General features: G+C 40.2%; 1 protein-coding gene across 16 annotated transcripts in view; it reads left to right on the top strand.

Annotated features, from left to right (window-relative positions):
• Positions 252 to 16,697, top strand: part of CEP126 (centrosomal protein 126) — a 58,113-nt gene continuing 41,667 nt past the window's right edge. For 11 of the 16 annotated variants that reach the window (XM_021381122.1, XM_021381133.1, XM_021381105.1 and 8 more), the window contains exons 1-5: positions 255 to 1,149; positions 1,849 to 1,974; positions 11,593 to 11,738; positions 13,086 to 13,191; positions 14,712 to 14,910. In XM_021381122.1, coding sequence (XP_021236797.1) covers positions 872 to 1,149; positions 1,849 to 1,974; positions 11,593 to 11,738; positions 13,086 to 13,191; positions 14,712 to 14,910 — 855 coding nt within the window. In that variant the 5' untranslated portion in view covers positions 255 to 871. Of the gene's footprint in view, positions 1,150 to 1,848; positions 1,975 to 11,592; positions 11,739 to 13,085; positions 13,192 to 14,711; positions 14,911 to 16,697 lie in introns of all 16 variants that reach the window. The other 5 variants (XM_021381178.1, XM_021381184.1, XM_021381170.1 and 2 more) reach the window with 3 other exon arrangements.

Genomic DNA, 16,697 nt, shown 5'->3' with positions numbered 1-16,697 from the left:
ACGAGGGGAAATGGTTTCAAACTGAAATAGGGGAGATTTAGACTGGATATAAGAAAAAAGTTTTTTATGGTAGGAGTGGGGAGGCATTGGGACAGGTTGCTCAGAGAGGTGGTGGATGGTCCATCCCTGGAGACATTCAAAGTCATGGACAGGGCTCTGAGCACCTGATGGAGCCATAGGTGTCCTTGTTCATTGCAGGGGAGTTGGACCAGATGACCCTTAAGGGTCCCTTCCAACCCACACGATTCTATGATCCTCAGTGAAACATCGCATTTATCAGGCAGACTGGGTTTTTAAAACTGTGAAAAGAATCTGAAAAGGACCGCTTGGAGGCAGAGAAGTAACAACCAGTCTTCTGCCTGCAACACTGAGAAGTTCAGCTTGGGCAAAGAGGTGAGTCTGGAACTGTTTCTCTGAACTACAGGTGAAGGGCTTCCATTTTAGGATCTCCTCAGCTGTGGATATTATAAACACTGAGGACATCTGTCAATCGGAGCATCAGTGACTCTGGCTGTAAAATGCTCAGAGAAACAGCTACTTGGTGAGCTTCTAGAAGTACGTGGAGGAACGCCTGTGCCGCCTGTTTTTGCCGTGCCGGTCACTGACACGGAACAGCTGCACACTGAAAAGGAGAAGAATTGGTTGTAGCTCAAACACAACAGCCCGGCAGCGTCTGGCCAGGAAACCGCACGGCCCTGCGGCGCTGCTGCCTGCTCAGCGGGCGTGGCCGCGTCCCAAGGCGACACGCACAGCTCTACCGGGACAATAAAACCAACTCGTTCCACGTCTTAAGTCGACAGAACTTTCTATATACAGTTTTAGCAGACTCAGTTCATTCCACGTCTTCCCCGGCGATCCCGTAGCGCCCGCAATGCCCCCGCGCCGGTCGGAAGCCCAACCGAGGCGGCTTCGGGCAAACCGCCGCTCCCTCGGCCGTCCCCTCGGCAGCTCCCCGCCGCCCCGCCCCGTTGCGAAGGAAGCGGCGTCTCCCGTTGCTACGATGGCGGCGGTGCGGCCACAGGAGCGCCCCGTGCCCCGTACGGCAGTGCCGGGGCGCTGCACGGAGCCCGGCGGGACGGGCGGCGAGGCGCTGTGGCGGCGGCACCTCCAGCGCCCGGAGGGACGGGGCGCGGGCGCGGATCTCTGCGCGTATCCTTCCGCGAGCGGTGGCGCCGGCAGTGCTGCCCTCAGGGGACTGCTCGGGAATGGCCGCCCGCTCCACGCCAGAGGGGTGGGTGGGGCTCTGTGGGGCGCGGGATGCGGGGAGGCCGTGTGGTAACCGGCAATACCCCTCTCTTTTTTTCTTCTGGATAGAAGAAAAATGTTTTTCATGGTAAGGTTGGTGAGGCACTGGCACAGGCTGCCCAGAGAGGTGGTGGGTGCCCCGTCCCAGGAGACACTCAAGGTCAGGCTGGACGGGGCTCTGAGCACCTGATGGAGCCGCAGGTGGCCCTGTTCATGGCAGGGAAGTTGGACTAGATGACCTTGAAAGGTCCTTTCCAACTCAAATGATTCTATGATTCTGTGATGTATCTTCACATAGATGTACTAAAGGTGAGGCTTCTCATTGCTTATACCATAAACAAGCGCAAAGCATTAGAAGTCCTGGAAACAGTAAAAATGTAACTACATTTTTTTCCAGTTGAACACTGAATGAGATACGACAATAATACATATTCATGAGACCAACTGCTGTGTAATTAACCAAACAGACTATCAGCGTTTTGAATGTCATGGGGTAAAGTTTGCCCTTTCCCGCTCAAAAAGGCACATAGAGTCCATCCAACAACTACTGCATCTGTCGTGAGCTGCTGGAGACAGCCACCATTGTCCTTAACACAGTGCCAGGGACAGAGCTTTAACACTTCCATTAGGATGGAATTTAGAAGAAGAACGCTGGGCACTGAGAGAAGATCAGAAGCTGTGTCGGAGCAGGGCACGGAAGTATTTGATAGAGACAAACAGAAGAAGGAGGTGAGTAACAAGGGCTGCTTGGTGGGAGGCTGTAAAAAGCCGAGTCCGAAGTTTCAGACAGGTCAGTATGTTTCTAGAACGTGCAGCCTCACTGCTTTCTCCAGAGGAATTGAACCTAGGCTTAAAAAATTCACTAAGCCTAAAATAAATTATAAGGAAACAATATTCTGAGCCGCTACTTTTTGGACCACATCCACATGCTGTGGCTCTGATCTGCATCTATGATACTCTTCCATTTCTGTGGAAGTGGATTTATAACAAATGGATTCAGATATACAGCAGGAGTTGGCGGGCAGGCAGTTGTCGTTGCTTGCTGAAGTGTATGCGCTTCTGACTGCACGGAGTGACAGTGGACAGCCTCCCCTGTGTGATGGGGCTTGGTGATCCCACTTCCCAGTAAATGCAGTGCTAAGCCTCTCTAGTAAAGAAGTATATCTGTAATCAAATTTTTATGTATTGGCATTTTAAACAGAGCTTTGAATATCCAGCATTTCCTCATACATGAAAATACAACGTTGTGAAAAATTCTATGACAAATAGGTTGAGTAAATTGTACACTGAGAAGCTTGAGTGCAGTGGTGTAAGCAGTAGGCTTTTCCCTAGCATTTGTGTGCAGGAGAGTGGCTCTGTATACCATAGACAGATAGGCTCCTCCTGAAATCTTTTCAGAACAAGCTCTCAGCCTCAAACCAGCTTCTGCCCAGTGTTAACTCCCTGAAACACCCATCCCTCATAGTTTCATATCAGGTGATTTTTTTGTACATTTATTTATTGAAATAGGATGATAAGATGATAAGTCATTAGAGGCAGTAGACAGTATTTGTACTGCTGTTTTAGCTTCACGAAAGATTGACATACTGTGCTGTCAGCGCACATTTTGAAATAAAAAGGAAAATGGAAGAGGAAGTATCTTCTGGGAGTGATTAAAGACCCACAGCCTTTGCAGATAATATACCAAGCCTCAGCTGAAAGATTAAGTATCTTCTTTAGTTTTATGGAACAGCATCTCTGTAACACTACACATCTCAGATGAACACTATTTATCATATTACTGATCTTGAAATATTATACTCCGATGGAAAAGCAAACAGCAGACAGCCTGCATATTTTTAACAGACTGGAGTAGCTAAACTAACACATGTTGATACATATAAATACATTTCCATATGAATTTCATTGTGGCCTTAAGAGTATTCCACAGTATAAATCCAAGTTACCCAGGTGAGCCTGTTAAAAAGTTAGAAAATGATTTCCATTTGTGATAATGGATAATTGTGATAAAATAAATATCATAGTAGTTCAGATGGAAATCTGTGAGGACAAATATTCTACTAACTGAAAATGAGGTAGTTGTAAAATGTTAGGTAGTAAGTGCATATAGTATTAATAAACTGTGATGTATAATTCAAAACTAAGAGCCATTGCATATATAGTGGAAAGTAATTTGGAAATCAAAAGTTCATTGAAATTGAATATTTTTTTCCTGAAAGTTATGCAGGTAGGAAGTGATTTGTCTTCTAATGGTTCAGCCATCAGGTATGTCCCAAATCTGCCTATGAGCCAAGAACTATTATCTTTGTAACATATTGTAAAGGTGCTAGCTATGATGATGGCTTCTCAAGGATTGTGTGACTTCCTTCAGCTCCGCATTCTCACCTGGCAGCGCCTTAAATACTCTCTGACAGGGCTTATAGGCAAGTGTCAGAAGTTATTCTTGGCACTACTACCTTATATTCTCAAAACTGTAATTTCCTCTTGATTTTTTTTTCAACATATGCAGCATGGATGGGTACTTTGTGAAATATAGCAATCTTATTGCTACTTCTAACCTTCACACAAAATGGCTGAGGTTGGAAGAGACCTCTGGAGGCCATCTAGTCCAACCCCTGCTCAGGTTACCTCAGAGCAGGGTGCTCAGGACCACATCCAGGTGCCTTTGGAAGGTCTCCAAGGGGCAGACTCCACAGTTTGGGCAACCTGTGCCAGTGCTTCACCACCTGCACAGCACAGAAGTCCTCCTAGTGTTCAGAGGGATCCTGTTGTGTTCCAGTTTGCAGTCATTGCCTCTTGTGCTGGTGCTGGGCACCACTGAAATGAGTCTGACTCTTCCTCTCTGCACCGTCCCTTCAGGTATTTATGGACATTGATGAGGAGCCTCCTCATCTACAGACAGAACAGGCCCAACTCGCTCAGCCTCTCCTCACAGGAGAGGTGCTCTAGTCCCCTCATCATCTTGGAGGCTCTCCACTGGACTCTCTGCAGTATGTCCGTGTCTCTCCTGTACTGAGGAGTCCAGCGCTTTACTGCAGGAGCGACCTCACCAATGCCAAGTAGAGGGGAAGGATCACCTCCTTCACCCTGCTGGCAATACTTTGTCTAATGCTGCACTGTTAGGATTCTTTGCTGCAGAGGAACATTTCTGGTTTATATTCAATTTGGTGTTCAGCAGGACCCCCAGGACTTTTTCTGCTATTCTCCTTTTCAGCTGGGTGCAACCCAGCAAACGCTTCAGCCTGGGGTTGTTTGTCCCCAGGTGCAGGACTCTGTACTTCTTGCTGAACTTGAGATTTCTGTCAGCCCATTTCTCCAGCCTGCTGAGATCCCTTTGGATGGCAGCATGACCCTCTGGCATATCAGCCACTCCTCCCAGTTTAGTGTCATTTGCAACCTTGCTGTGAGTACACTTTGCTCCATCAACCAGATCATTAGTGAAGACGTTGAACAGGTCTGGAGCCAGTAGTGACCCCTGGAAAAAAAGAGGTTAGTTTCCTCCAACCAGACTCTGTGTCACTAGTAATCATCCTCTGGCCTCGACCACTCAGCCAGTTTTCAACCCACCCTTCTGTCTGCACGTCCAGCCCATACTATAACAGCTTCTCTATAAGGATCTAATGAGAGACAGTATCTAAAGTCATACTGAAGTCTAGGTAGACAATATCCATTGCTATCCCCTTATCTCCAGTGCCAGTCATTTCATCAAGAAGCTTGTCAAGTTGGTCAAGCATGACCAAATTTAAGGTCAACCTTAAATTTACAAAGCCTCTCTTGAAAAGTAATAGCAGTGAATTTCCTCTAACAGACCGGGGGATGATATAGCAGAACCTCTGCTCTGGTCTCAATCTTGGTTTATGCACTTTTTACGCTAATGAGAACTCCATATGCAGAGAGGATGCACACTGAGGTCTTTTGTTTTCAATCTATTGACCTGTTGTCAGTACCTCTAAAATGCAACAGCTTCAACATTAAAAATGCTCAACTTCTGACAAGACACACTCAGTTAATTAATGTATTAGTGAAAAACAAAAGTTCACTTGCATAGAAAAAAAACAGGTATAGTTTTGGAAAGCAAAGTCTCAATAAAAAAAGTCAGAGATCTTCTTCAAGGTGAAGGCTTAAAGGAATCTGTGTTCATATCCTATCCGATAGGATCAGTTCCTTTTCATCCTGAACAAAATTCTTGATTTCGTATTAACAGCAGCACTTCAACATTATGAACCAGCCAGATTATCTTTACACAAGTTTCCTGAGTAACAATACAATCATTCTTTTATTGTCTCACTAATTGCCTCACTAATACATGAATTTGCAATTTCAAGACCAGTTTGAGTTAAATATACTCTGGGGCAGTAGCTGACAGATATTGTTTAAATAACACTATTCCAGAAAATAAGATAGGTATGAAAGGGGAAGGGGATGAAATGAGGCTTGATTTTTCCCCAGCTCTGGTGAGGCCACATCTTGCGTGCTATGTTCAGTTTTGGGCCCCTCACTACAAGAAAGACACTGGAGGCCCTGGAGCATCTCCAGAGAAGGGAAACAAAGCTTGTGAAGGGTCTGGAGCACAAGTCTTATGAGCAACTAAGGGAAATTTAGTCTGGAGGAGACTCCGAGGAGGCTATTGCTTTCTACAGCTACCTGAAAGGACATTATGGCGAGGTGGTGGTCAGCCTCTTCAGCCAGATAGCTAATGATGGGACAAGAGGGAATGGCCTCAAGTTGTGCCAGGGGAAATTCAGGTTGGATATTAGGAAGAATTTCTTTGAAAGAGTGATGCAGCATTGGAACAGGCTGCCCAGGGGAGTGGTGGAGTCACCAACCATGGAGGTGTTTAAGGGAACAGTAGATGTAGTACTTAGGGACGTGGTTCAGTGAGCAGTATTGGTGGTAGGTGGGCGGTTAGACTGGATGACCTTGGAGGCCTTTTCCAACCTTAATGATCCTATGATTCTATGAAATAAGAGCCACTGCCTAAGCACATACTTGATATAAATGAATAGAGTATCATATTTTGTGTTCATATACCTCAGTGCACTTTAAATACCAGCTGTCACCCTGCTGGGAAGTGCAGCCGTCCTGCTGTACTACTCAGTGCAAAACGTGTATCCAGTTTCACCATGATGTTACTGGTTGCAGGTAGATGGTAGATTCAGGAAACAGAATATCTCCTGTGATTGTCTGTGTGCATTTTTAAAGTTTACAGTCAGCTGCCTTGGGTGAGTGTTTTGTATTACCTTGACATCTGAATAGCTAATCCATCTGTTGTAACTGGGAAAGGAAATATTTTCCAAGTTTGTATCAGTTTTAATCTATTCACTGCTTCTTTTTTATTAAAGAAAAAATAAAAATTAAAAAAGATATATGCACAAGCTTTGTGCTCCACCTACTGGCTGATTATCATTGATTATTTAAATTATTCATCAACATCTTTCTTTGAGAGAGAACGAAAAGCAGGCTAGTGCCAGAGACGGGAGAAAAATGTTAGCACTTGGTAAGCAGAGAAGGAAAAGTATTAAGAATTCAGTGCTGCTTTCTACATTAGAACAAAAATTCAGAAAGCAGGGGTGACTGCAAATGCGCAGACCTCTAATCCAGAATTGCCACTGCTGGTTGCCAGCCACAGGACTGTACTGTCTTTTCTCTGCCTGAACTTCTCTCGACCTGCCCGCACCTTTGTTTTGCTTGGTTTAGCAGTAACAGCAATTTCTCTAATTGACCGGGTGTCAGTGGCTAATTTAGTTTCTGTTATTTTTTTATTGTATGATCATAGTTTTATATAGGTAGCAGTTACAAGCAGTAATTCTGTGTAGAATGGAATATTTATGACTAACATATCGATGTAGAGTAGTCCAGGCCTGGTACAAGAGAAGAGGTGTCAAGAACTGGAGGCACGGGGTGCGGCATACAGGAGCACAAGCAAGAATGAGAGTGGACAGTGCACAGGCCTGGCACTGGAGACCCCGCAGCTATAAACAGCTCACCACTAGTCTGTTAAAGATGTGAAGACTTGGATCTGACAAAACTGGCTGCGGAGGTAACAAAGAGAACAACAAAGTAGCACGTGATTTGTGTTAAAGGCACCATGTCTGAAATATTTGGATGGACCACAAACCTGTGGAGCTGTTAAAGAACAGCAAATGTGTAGAAGTATGGTAGGAATCATAAAAATGACTCCAAGGGGATCTCAAGGTGAGGAAGAAGAAAACATTAATGTGAACATCTTACTGCTTCTGAAGGGATTCCAGATGCTGACAACTCGCTGCAACACCCCAAGACCATCAGAATGCAATTGTCAGTATTGGGACCCAGAAGAGCAATGGAAGAATGAGCATAACATCAGGAAAAGGAGGAGAAAATAAGAGTACAAATAAATATACAGACTATTTTAACTATTATTGAGGCTTTCTTTGTATAGAAATATTCCAGAATAATAATTAGTTTTCTGTAACAATTAGATCTGTTTAGTACCTTAAGATATGAATTTTGCTAACAACAACAAAAATCTTGGCTTTACATAAAGCGTGCTTCCTTTGAGCTATTAAATATGGAGTGCAACAAATAGCTGGATAGTGTGGTCAACCCTGCTGTGAACAATTGGGGCATTTTGGAGGACAGCCTTCTGTGAGCCCTTCGTCTTTCTGAAGCCCTTAGAGCAATTTTGGGCTGTCCTTATTCAGCATATGATAATCAGAGGAGCTGAGGGAATATAATTAATCTGTGTTCCTGTGGTCCTGGTGAGTATTTCATTTGAGATTTGGAGTGTAACACCCCATTTTACCCTTTTCTCGATCTTGCTGTAGTCATCAAGTGTACGCATACCCATCTACATCAATTTTAAAGTTAAAATGCAGTAATGAATAAATGTATCCTAATGAATATCAACTCAGCATCAAACGGTTCATTTCATAGCATTCCATAGGCACTGTATAATTGTAAGCATTGAGGTAGTAATAAGCATTCAGTCCACCTGCAAGTGTAGAATCCATCACTTCACTGTGAAGATAAGTTAGTAAAATTAACAAGGAAATAGTTTCACCATCTGGTTATACTGGTTTTAACACAAAAATACCTTCTACATAATGTCTGTATATGTGAAACTGCTAAATCTTTTAAGTTTCATATTCCAAATTTGCTATAAACATTTGGGCAGCCATTGCAGAAATTGCTGCACCACTGCGTTGTTAGTAGTACAGAAAAAAACAGGTTAAAAGAACACCGGTCCGGAAATTCTTCTGCTAACTCCTCATCTTAAAGCCACGCTCTTTTGCCAATATTACATCTGTGGTGTGAACCTAAGCTGGTGGCTTAAGGCTGGTGGATGAACAAACATTTGTTTTAACTGTTTTTCAGTAAGATGTCACTTTGCATTTGTAAAATTATTTATTTTACATAAAATAAAGTATTTTACATAAAATTGGGTTTCCCAATTTACATTCTGTGAGGCCAAAAAGTTAATGATGGAGACTTCATAGAATATCTCTAATGCATTTCCTTCCAGTTAAAATAAGGTACTTTTTCTGCCTCATGTCTTACTCCAAGCCAAATAGAGATCATGATGAGTAGTGGTGAGAAAGACCTCTTCCATCAGCAGCTGGCCTTGCCCATCTCCAGCTGTGTGGAGAAAGAATCTTCTTTTAATTCCAATTATAAGGAATGTGGAAGAGTACAGCTATGTCATATTCCAAACTTCTTTAAAAAAAAAATATTGAAAGACTCTGTCAGAATTTACTCATTCCTTTTTGGAGTTATACTCTGGAATTGTTCCAGGTGCAAAGTTGTAGAATTTCCCACATTTGAATTTAACAACTGTAGTTCAACTAAAGGCCTTCTTGAGCAACTTCTGGAAAAATTTAGAAGATGTAGAGGAATATTTTTAAAATACTTCCTAGGATAAGCAAGCCTGTTTCTTCTATTGTGATTTTCCTATATTTTCAGTCAGGATAAAGGTTTTTAATAGTGCAGATTTCTGTATTTACTATTAGTGAAATACCAGAATACTGAAAGTTCACAGTAAATTCTAGTTCTATTACTGAAACTTCTGGAGTGTATGAACAATGAAAGTTCCTGTGAAACTTTAACCAAATAGTTATGTCTTTTATGGTTGTATTTCTCTGCAGATTTTTTCTGTTTTTGGATAACTGCTGTTATGGCCTCATCCCATGCTTCCAGTCAAATCAGTTCTACTTGCTGAAAAGAAGTTTCCAAACTATTTCTTAATATAGTTTTTTCAGACCACCAGGAGCACTGCTGTGCTGTGCAGGTGACAGAGCACTGGCACAGGCTGCCCAGAGGCTGTGGGGTCTCCTCGGGGATCTTCCAAAGGCACCTGGACGTGGTCCTGGGCACCCTGCTCCAGGTGTCCGGGCAGGAGCAGCACTTGGGCCAGACAGACCCAGAGGTCCCATCCTACCTCAGCCATGCTGTGATTCTCTGATTAATTTCCCTTTGTATAGATCAGTCTTCCATCTTATCCTTCATTTGAGCTGTAGAGCTTTATCATTCTCCAGGAGAAGAGTTACCTTGAACTGTAGAAATTCTCCTGGATTTTTGAAAGTTTATTAATCGTCATTTTCAATAAAAGCTACCATCTTATAAGACTGTAGTCTCACCAGTTCTTATGATCCAAGACAATTGTAAGGAACACCACTGTGGTGAGATCCAGACCTTCCTGAAGGAAGTATACTTCCAAAGCAAATAGTGATTGGTTATGTTGTTCAATGGCATTTTGATTTCCCATCTTGACGAACATTAATCCAGAGTGCTGTATATATTAGCAAAAGCAGTGTATTCTTTTACATATTTTGTATCTATTCTGGCTTTTAGCTCTTTATATGCTCTACTGCTGTCTTTCTTGAGCTGAGCACTGATAACATTGGAGCTGTAGTGTCAAAGAAAGGAAGATCATATATAACAACTTCTTGTTCCCTCTTACAATATGGGGAGGAGTGTTAAGGTGCAATTATAATTATAGCCACTGTATCAGAAAAGCAAATATGTAGTCTTTCTGATTTCAGGTTTGAGTAGCTGCATGGAATCTCTTTACTGTGCATTTCCACTTTTATAAAAATACATTTTTTGTCATTACTTTCTATTAATGAAATGCATAATTGGTTCACAAAATTGGGTAATTTGCCATTAGTTTCAGTGTGTTTTGACAACCATACGTACAGGAATTTTCAAAATAGCAAAAATGTCTGCTACACTTTGTCTTTCAAGCGCAGTAAAGTAGATATTCCTGTAAAAGAGAGTATTTGGGAATTAGTTGGCTCTTTTCCTATTTTGTTTTTTTGCTATTGTGCAATTGTACTATTGTGCAGCCTTTAAGCTTCTAAAAACAAAAAGTACCTGCTTCAAATTATTTTTCTGTTTGTTTTCAGTTTAAACATTTTTCCCTTGGAGGAAAAGGGAAGAATAAATAAAATAGCCTGAGTTGCAGAGTAGCTCTGTTGAGCAGCAGCCTTGTTTGCAATTGTAGTGATCCCTGCATGGCAGACTAAGTAGAGGCTGAATTTGATAAGTTATGTATTTATGTACTAATTCATCTGTGTTTGCACTGTGCCAATAAGTTTTCTGGTAGAGCGTATATTTCACTCGAGCAGCTCGTATCAGTTTGTCAGCAAAAGCTGATGCTTTTGTCAGCAGGAATGGAAATTCCACATAGCTTCATCAAGCTTGTGCCTGCAGGAGGTAAGCTTTGTGGTGATGCTTGTTTTCAACTGGATCCTGCTTTGCTTTCTAGTCAGTAGAAGGACACATTCTAAGCATATATGATAATTAGAACTGATAGGGTCAATTAGGGCTTCAGATCCCATTTTGTGCTACTGAACTGATTGTCTTTCAGAAAGTTTCCCAGCAACTGGAAGTCGATACAATTCTTACATATTTCTAGGTTAAAGCTCTAGCTCTTGTGTGTTGCTTCTGAATAACAACTCTTAAGCTATTTCTCTGACAGCTCCTGAGAGGTATGGACACACAGTAGTTGAAGTTCATTGTCCTATATGTTTGCCCACTGTTACACGTTTATTGGTAAAGAATGTGGTGAAAGTGACATCAGTGACAAGAGCTGTATGAGTCTGCATGTTAATTCCCATATAAGAAATAATTAAATCTTTGGCTGAAGCTACGAAAATAGAAATGTTATGGTGTATTTCTTTGACACCCACTGTCCCATTTAGGTTCATACTGACTGTAATAATTTAGCTGTGCTGAGGTTTGTACCATTTAACTTGTGGACAAGCACCCTTTTGTTCCAAAACCACCAGATAATAGACAAGTTGCTGATATTTTTGTAAATGTAATTAGAAAGCATAGATATCATCTAATTTTTCTTCTTAAATACAGAGCCTTTGAAGAAAGACAGAAGCAAAGAGAAGAAAAAGAACAAAGATTTAGAGAACAAGTCTTGCAACAAAGGAAAATTAAATTTCGGGAAACAACTGAGAAGTTCCAGCGTGCTCATCTCCCTGCTTCTCAATACAAGCAGATAGGTTTGTAAATTAAAATGTAACCATTATTCACAATACAAGTGTTTGGTTTTTTTTTATTAATAGAATATAATTGAAACCAAATAGAACAATCAACTTCACTGAAATTAATTGAATTTATTAGTGTAAGCAGAACATAACTGACAAGAAGCACAGATTTGATATGTATGACATCATAGGGTAGAAGAAATGAAATAATAAGAGTTGATGTTTTTTTTCTAAAAATTGTGAGATATTTCATTATATTCCAATCATAGCATGTAATCAGCTCCTGGGAGTATTGTGGCTCCCTTTTTTTTTCCCTACTTCTTTCACTTCAGGGTCCTTATTGCTTACAACACTCTAATTTCAGAGTTTTGTGTAAGACATTAGAAAGTCATTGAAAGTTAGTAGGATGGTTCCCTGTTTGAAGCCCTGAATACAAGATATCCAAGAATATGCCTTTTGTTTATCATTAAGAAAAGGCAGTCCTAGCATATATTAATGTATTATATAACTTTTGCTGAATTAGTCAGCTTTTTAAGCTGTTCTTTCACTGCTGGAAAGTAGTGATCACTGCAACTCAGTTCCTGCTTTCTTCATTGGAATGAGTGTAGATTGGCAGGAGTTCTTAATAGCTTCAGCCAAGTCTGACTTCCAGTCAACTTTCCAGTGTTGAAACTCTGAAGATATGGTATATTACTTAGAAATTCTTCAACAGATTTACTCTTCCAACTGCAGTTGTGCCAGCTGTGAGGTAATGTCTCTGACTTCAAGATCAAATGTCAGATTAAAATAACAAAATAGGACAATACTGTTTTAGGGCTTCTTTGGAGCTCTACTGACTGTCCGGATTGTGTAGCAATATAATGAATCACAATCTTTTTGTTGGTTTTCTTAATAGTAATTCTGTCTCTGCCACTTTCTATCTTACCTTTGCTTATTTGTAAGAAGCAACATCTTGGGCCTATCTTGACTCTTTCTTTCTCCACTGATTCAATTCCTAGTCACAGTTTGGCCTCTATAGCTGCAAGCCATAACTTTGCTGTAGTAAATGGGCATAATAATGATGATGTAAAAACAAAGTTAGTGCTGGATATTTTAACCACCTACTTTCTCAATTATGTAGTCTAAAAACAAATATCAAAACTGTTGAATAAGTTTATTACTATAAATATTTAAACAGACTGTACTTTGTTTCAGAGAAACTAGAGATGCTCCAGCATCCCTAACAATGCTGAAACCCTGAGTTTATTGTAACAGTCTGAATTTAGGCACTCCAGACTTAAGAATCTTAACCAAAACATTTGTAGTAAAATATTCTAATCTATAGATTTATTTCCAATGTGTTTTTTCTGTTAATACCTCTAGTCCAGAAAAAAGCAGCTTTTCAGTTAGAAGAAGCTCTTGAACAAATTAAAGGATCAGTTTTAGCATCAGGATTGTGCTTGCCAAGCAGAAACAAAACTACCTTCAGGTAAGCATAAACGTTTACTATGATGATCAAAAGAAGTAAATTGCTTATTGTGTCCAGTAAACAGCAGATGATTACGCTCTCTGTGGCAAAGGAAGTGCTTCTGTGGACTGTTCCAATGAAAATATTATGAAACATCCTCAAGTTGTTTGTGTCCACTACATAAAATAGCAGAGGAGACGGCACAAATCTTTTCTCTCCAGGGGAATTTTGGGAATAGGCAGGGTGAACCTAGACCCCATTCAGTTATGCCTGACTGAGATTGCCATTGTTATCAAACCATTCTATGAAGTATAAAGTATTCTGTCAAGATGCTTTCTTATTCTCATCCTGATCTTTCTCTTTTGACTCTAGGATAGTGCAGCTTCCATATACATCCCATGATCTTACTTTCTTTCCAGATGTTTTAGTTTCTCATTCTTTAAATGTATCTTGAACATCAGATAACAATTTTCCTTGTAATTTCTTCTTATATCACATACCATTTGAAATCAATACTTCACACTCCCAAAGCACTTTTTCTAAGATACCTTGCCTTATCACAGAGTCATTGAATATCCCAAGTTGGAAGGGACCCATAAGGATCATCAAGTCCAACTCCTGCATTTTTTATTGATTAAAGGCACTTGTTTCTTGGCTTTGTCATTCTTGATAACTACCTAGTTCTTGCCTCTCATTTTCCAGAACTTGGTTCCTATTTCTAGTGATCTTACCCAGCCTTGTTTCAGTTCTGTCCACATTTTGTTCTTGAACGTATCTTGCTATAGATTCCCTGCTTTCCTAATCTCTGACTGCACATTTTCCTTGTCATTTGGTTTCCTATGCCTCTTGGCTTCTTTAATTCCCAGTGTCAGCCAGCCCCATGGTTCTAGATAATTCTCAACCTGTATAAACCTGTGATTTCCTCAGTCTTCGTCTGAGCTGACCTTGACTACAGTACCCATCTACAGCAGCTACTCTGAGGACTTTTATTTCAGGTAGCAAATCCAAATTCCTTAATGTCCCACATTACTGACGTTACAGGTCATCAGTAGAGTTGGGCTCTTTAGACTAAGGTAGAAGCCTTTACCTTAGTAAAGCCTTTTTGCTATTTGAAGAAAGGGAGTATACGTCAGCATCAGTATATAGTCATCCTTTATATAAGCCAGCCTCATGGAAAAAAATAAAGAATAGAGGCCATTTTCCTTCTTAAAAGAAAAAACAAACTTCCATGTTCCAGTCCTGCAGATGACCAAACTGTTGGCTGACATTTTCCAGAATAATTCAGCCTGAGGCAGTCACCCAACAACCCCATCACAACTCTGACAATTTATAAATAAGAGAAATTTTAAAATGGAAAGTGTTGGACAGTTTTAACGCAAGACAGTACAAATAGCACCACCTGTAGTTACGTTCAGTTTTGCTGTCCTTCACATGCCAGGCATTTATTGATGATGTATACTTTTGGAAAGGAACATGTTTGAAAGTGTATAGTTGGCACATAGAAATAAGCCAAAGTAATAAGCTTTTTCACTTGCATCAAGAACCACAGATGACACTTCATACTCATCAGCATCAAGGAATGGTTATTCGCATCAGGAGCAGATTTCAGCAATGGTTGGCTTGGATAAAACAGTGCGGGAGAGCAGCAGAACAAGCGTGGATAGTAACCAACTTCTATTCCAGAAAAATCTGAAAGAAATGCAGCAGCTGCTTGAAAAACAGCATCTCAGCAACTTGGAGGTATGATATTTTCATGTGATTCATTAAGGAATGCTTTTTAAATATAATATAAAGTTTCTTGAATGGAATGAAAATGAGAGATGTTAAGCACACCTTAACAGTTAGAGCACACTGCACTATGCTGTAACGCTAGATAATTTATAGTAAGATTATGCAAATTTTCAATAAGAATTCAGAAATCTTTAAAAATATTTGTAGGGATTTTTTCATAAATACCTCAAAGTCATCAGTCATACTGTCTTTCTTTCTATAAACCTAAGATTTCTATGTCAGAATTCCTGGCTCTGGATAGCTAGACATTAGTCTATACAGGGTCTTCTGCTGGCTCCAAACTTAAATTGGCAGCTTCCACTCACACACTTAAGTTTCTGCTTTGCTGATTGCTACAGTGCTATAGCAATACAGTTATGGTAGATCAAATGTTGAGTTTATTTTTGTTTTTCCCAATGATCAGTGGTGATTTCTTGTGCATTGACTTAATGTCTCTTGAGATTCTCTGTCTATTTCTGTCATCTTTGGTACATATGCAGGTGTTCTAACAACAAGCCGAGAATACTCCGTAACTTTGTGCCTAAGTTAACTTTTAGAACTCAAATCAATTTAAAAGCCACCTTAGAAACACAGCGAAAATCAAGAAGAAATGAGGTCCAAAATAATTTCTTCCAACTGCGCTTTTAAGTGTGATTTTAGGTCAGTCAATTTTGTCTTTGATTTTGGAAATATTTAATGTTATTTTTGCGAACACAAGTACATAATTTTGATGTCATTCATATTTCTATAATATTATCATCTACTGGTGTATGGACTTGTGGACCTGAAATCACCTTAACATAATGAAGAGCCAACACTTTTACATTGGTAATGGCTAGAGGTGTGGGATCTTTAGTAGCAACAGCTCAAGGGCTTTTCCTTTTAATACATCTGTATGGAAAACTTTTGAAGTACTGTATGCAGCTCATATATTTGGAGTTCTTTGATATTGGTCTTTCCAAGCACATTCATCTCTGCCTTTGTACCCACTGTGTTCCAATGGGCGTTCGTAAGAACCTTGAGAAGCTGATGGCTAATAGAGAAAATCTCACTCAACTGGAGTAAATTTCAGAAAGGCTGAAGAGGCAGATGTACAGTTTGTACTAGAAAAGTTGTTGATTATTGTTCGTTCTTATAAGTTGTGATCAGTGTTAGATACAGAATATAAGATAGGAATTTACAAATTAATGTGTTTTCAAATTAATGAATTTTTGAAAATGCTTTGATCCAGTACAAATTTTTGCTGTTTTTCCAGAATTTATTTTTTCTAGTACCACTAGGGGTTGCTCAGCTTCTTCCCTCTGATAAAGAGTTTCAAGTTATAACTATTTATACCTGAAGCATTTGGATTTTCTTTAAAGTTTATGTTTTGGAATCTGATTAGAAAAATAGTCAAGAAAGCTGTTGTCATTTTTCTAGCGTCTGAGGTTTGGAAGTCTAATACTTGGACCAGGCTGGTGTGTATGTGTATTGTGACTTTCTGCAAACTGAAGCAGTATTTATAATATTCTTACTAATGTTACTGCCATGAATGGTCTTCAGTAGCCTTGTTACTGTCTGTTGTCCAATGTCATTTCAACAGCGCTTGCCTTTCTGAAATGGACGTCAAAGTATTTCACTGTGCACATGCTTTGCAGTCTAACCATCCATTGACATCCTTTGACCTCTTTGTTTCTGCTTTTACAGGCCCAGCAGGATTATAAAGATTCCTAAAATTCTTTTCTTTCCTAAAAGAAAAGAAGGCAATAAAGTTCTGT

The sequence above is a fragment of the Numida meleagris genome, chromosome 1 (assembly GCF_002078875.1).
Source record: "Numida meleagris isolate 19003 breed g44 Domestic line chromosome 1, NumMel1.0, whole genome shotgun sequence".
In the NCBI taxonomy this organism is placed as follows: Eukaryota; Metazoa; Chordata; class Aves; order Galliformes; family Numididae; genus Numida; species Numida meleagris.
Note: the sequence above shows the minus strand (reverse complement) of the source record. Positions and strands in the feature narration are given on the sequence as shown.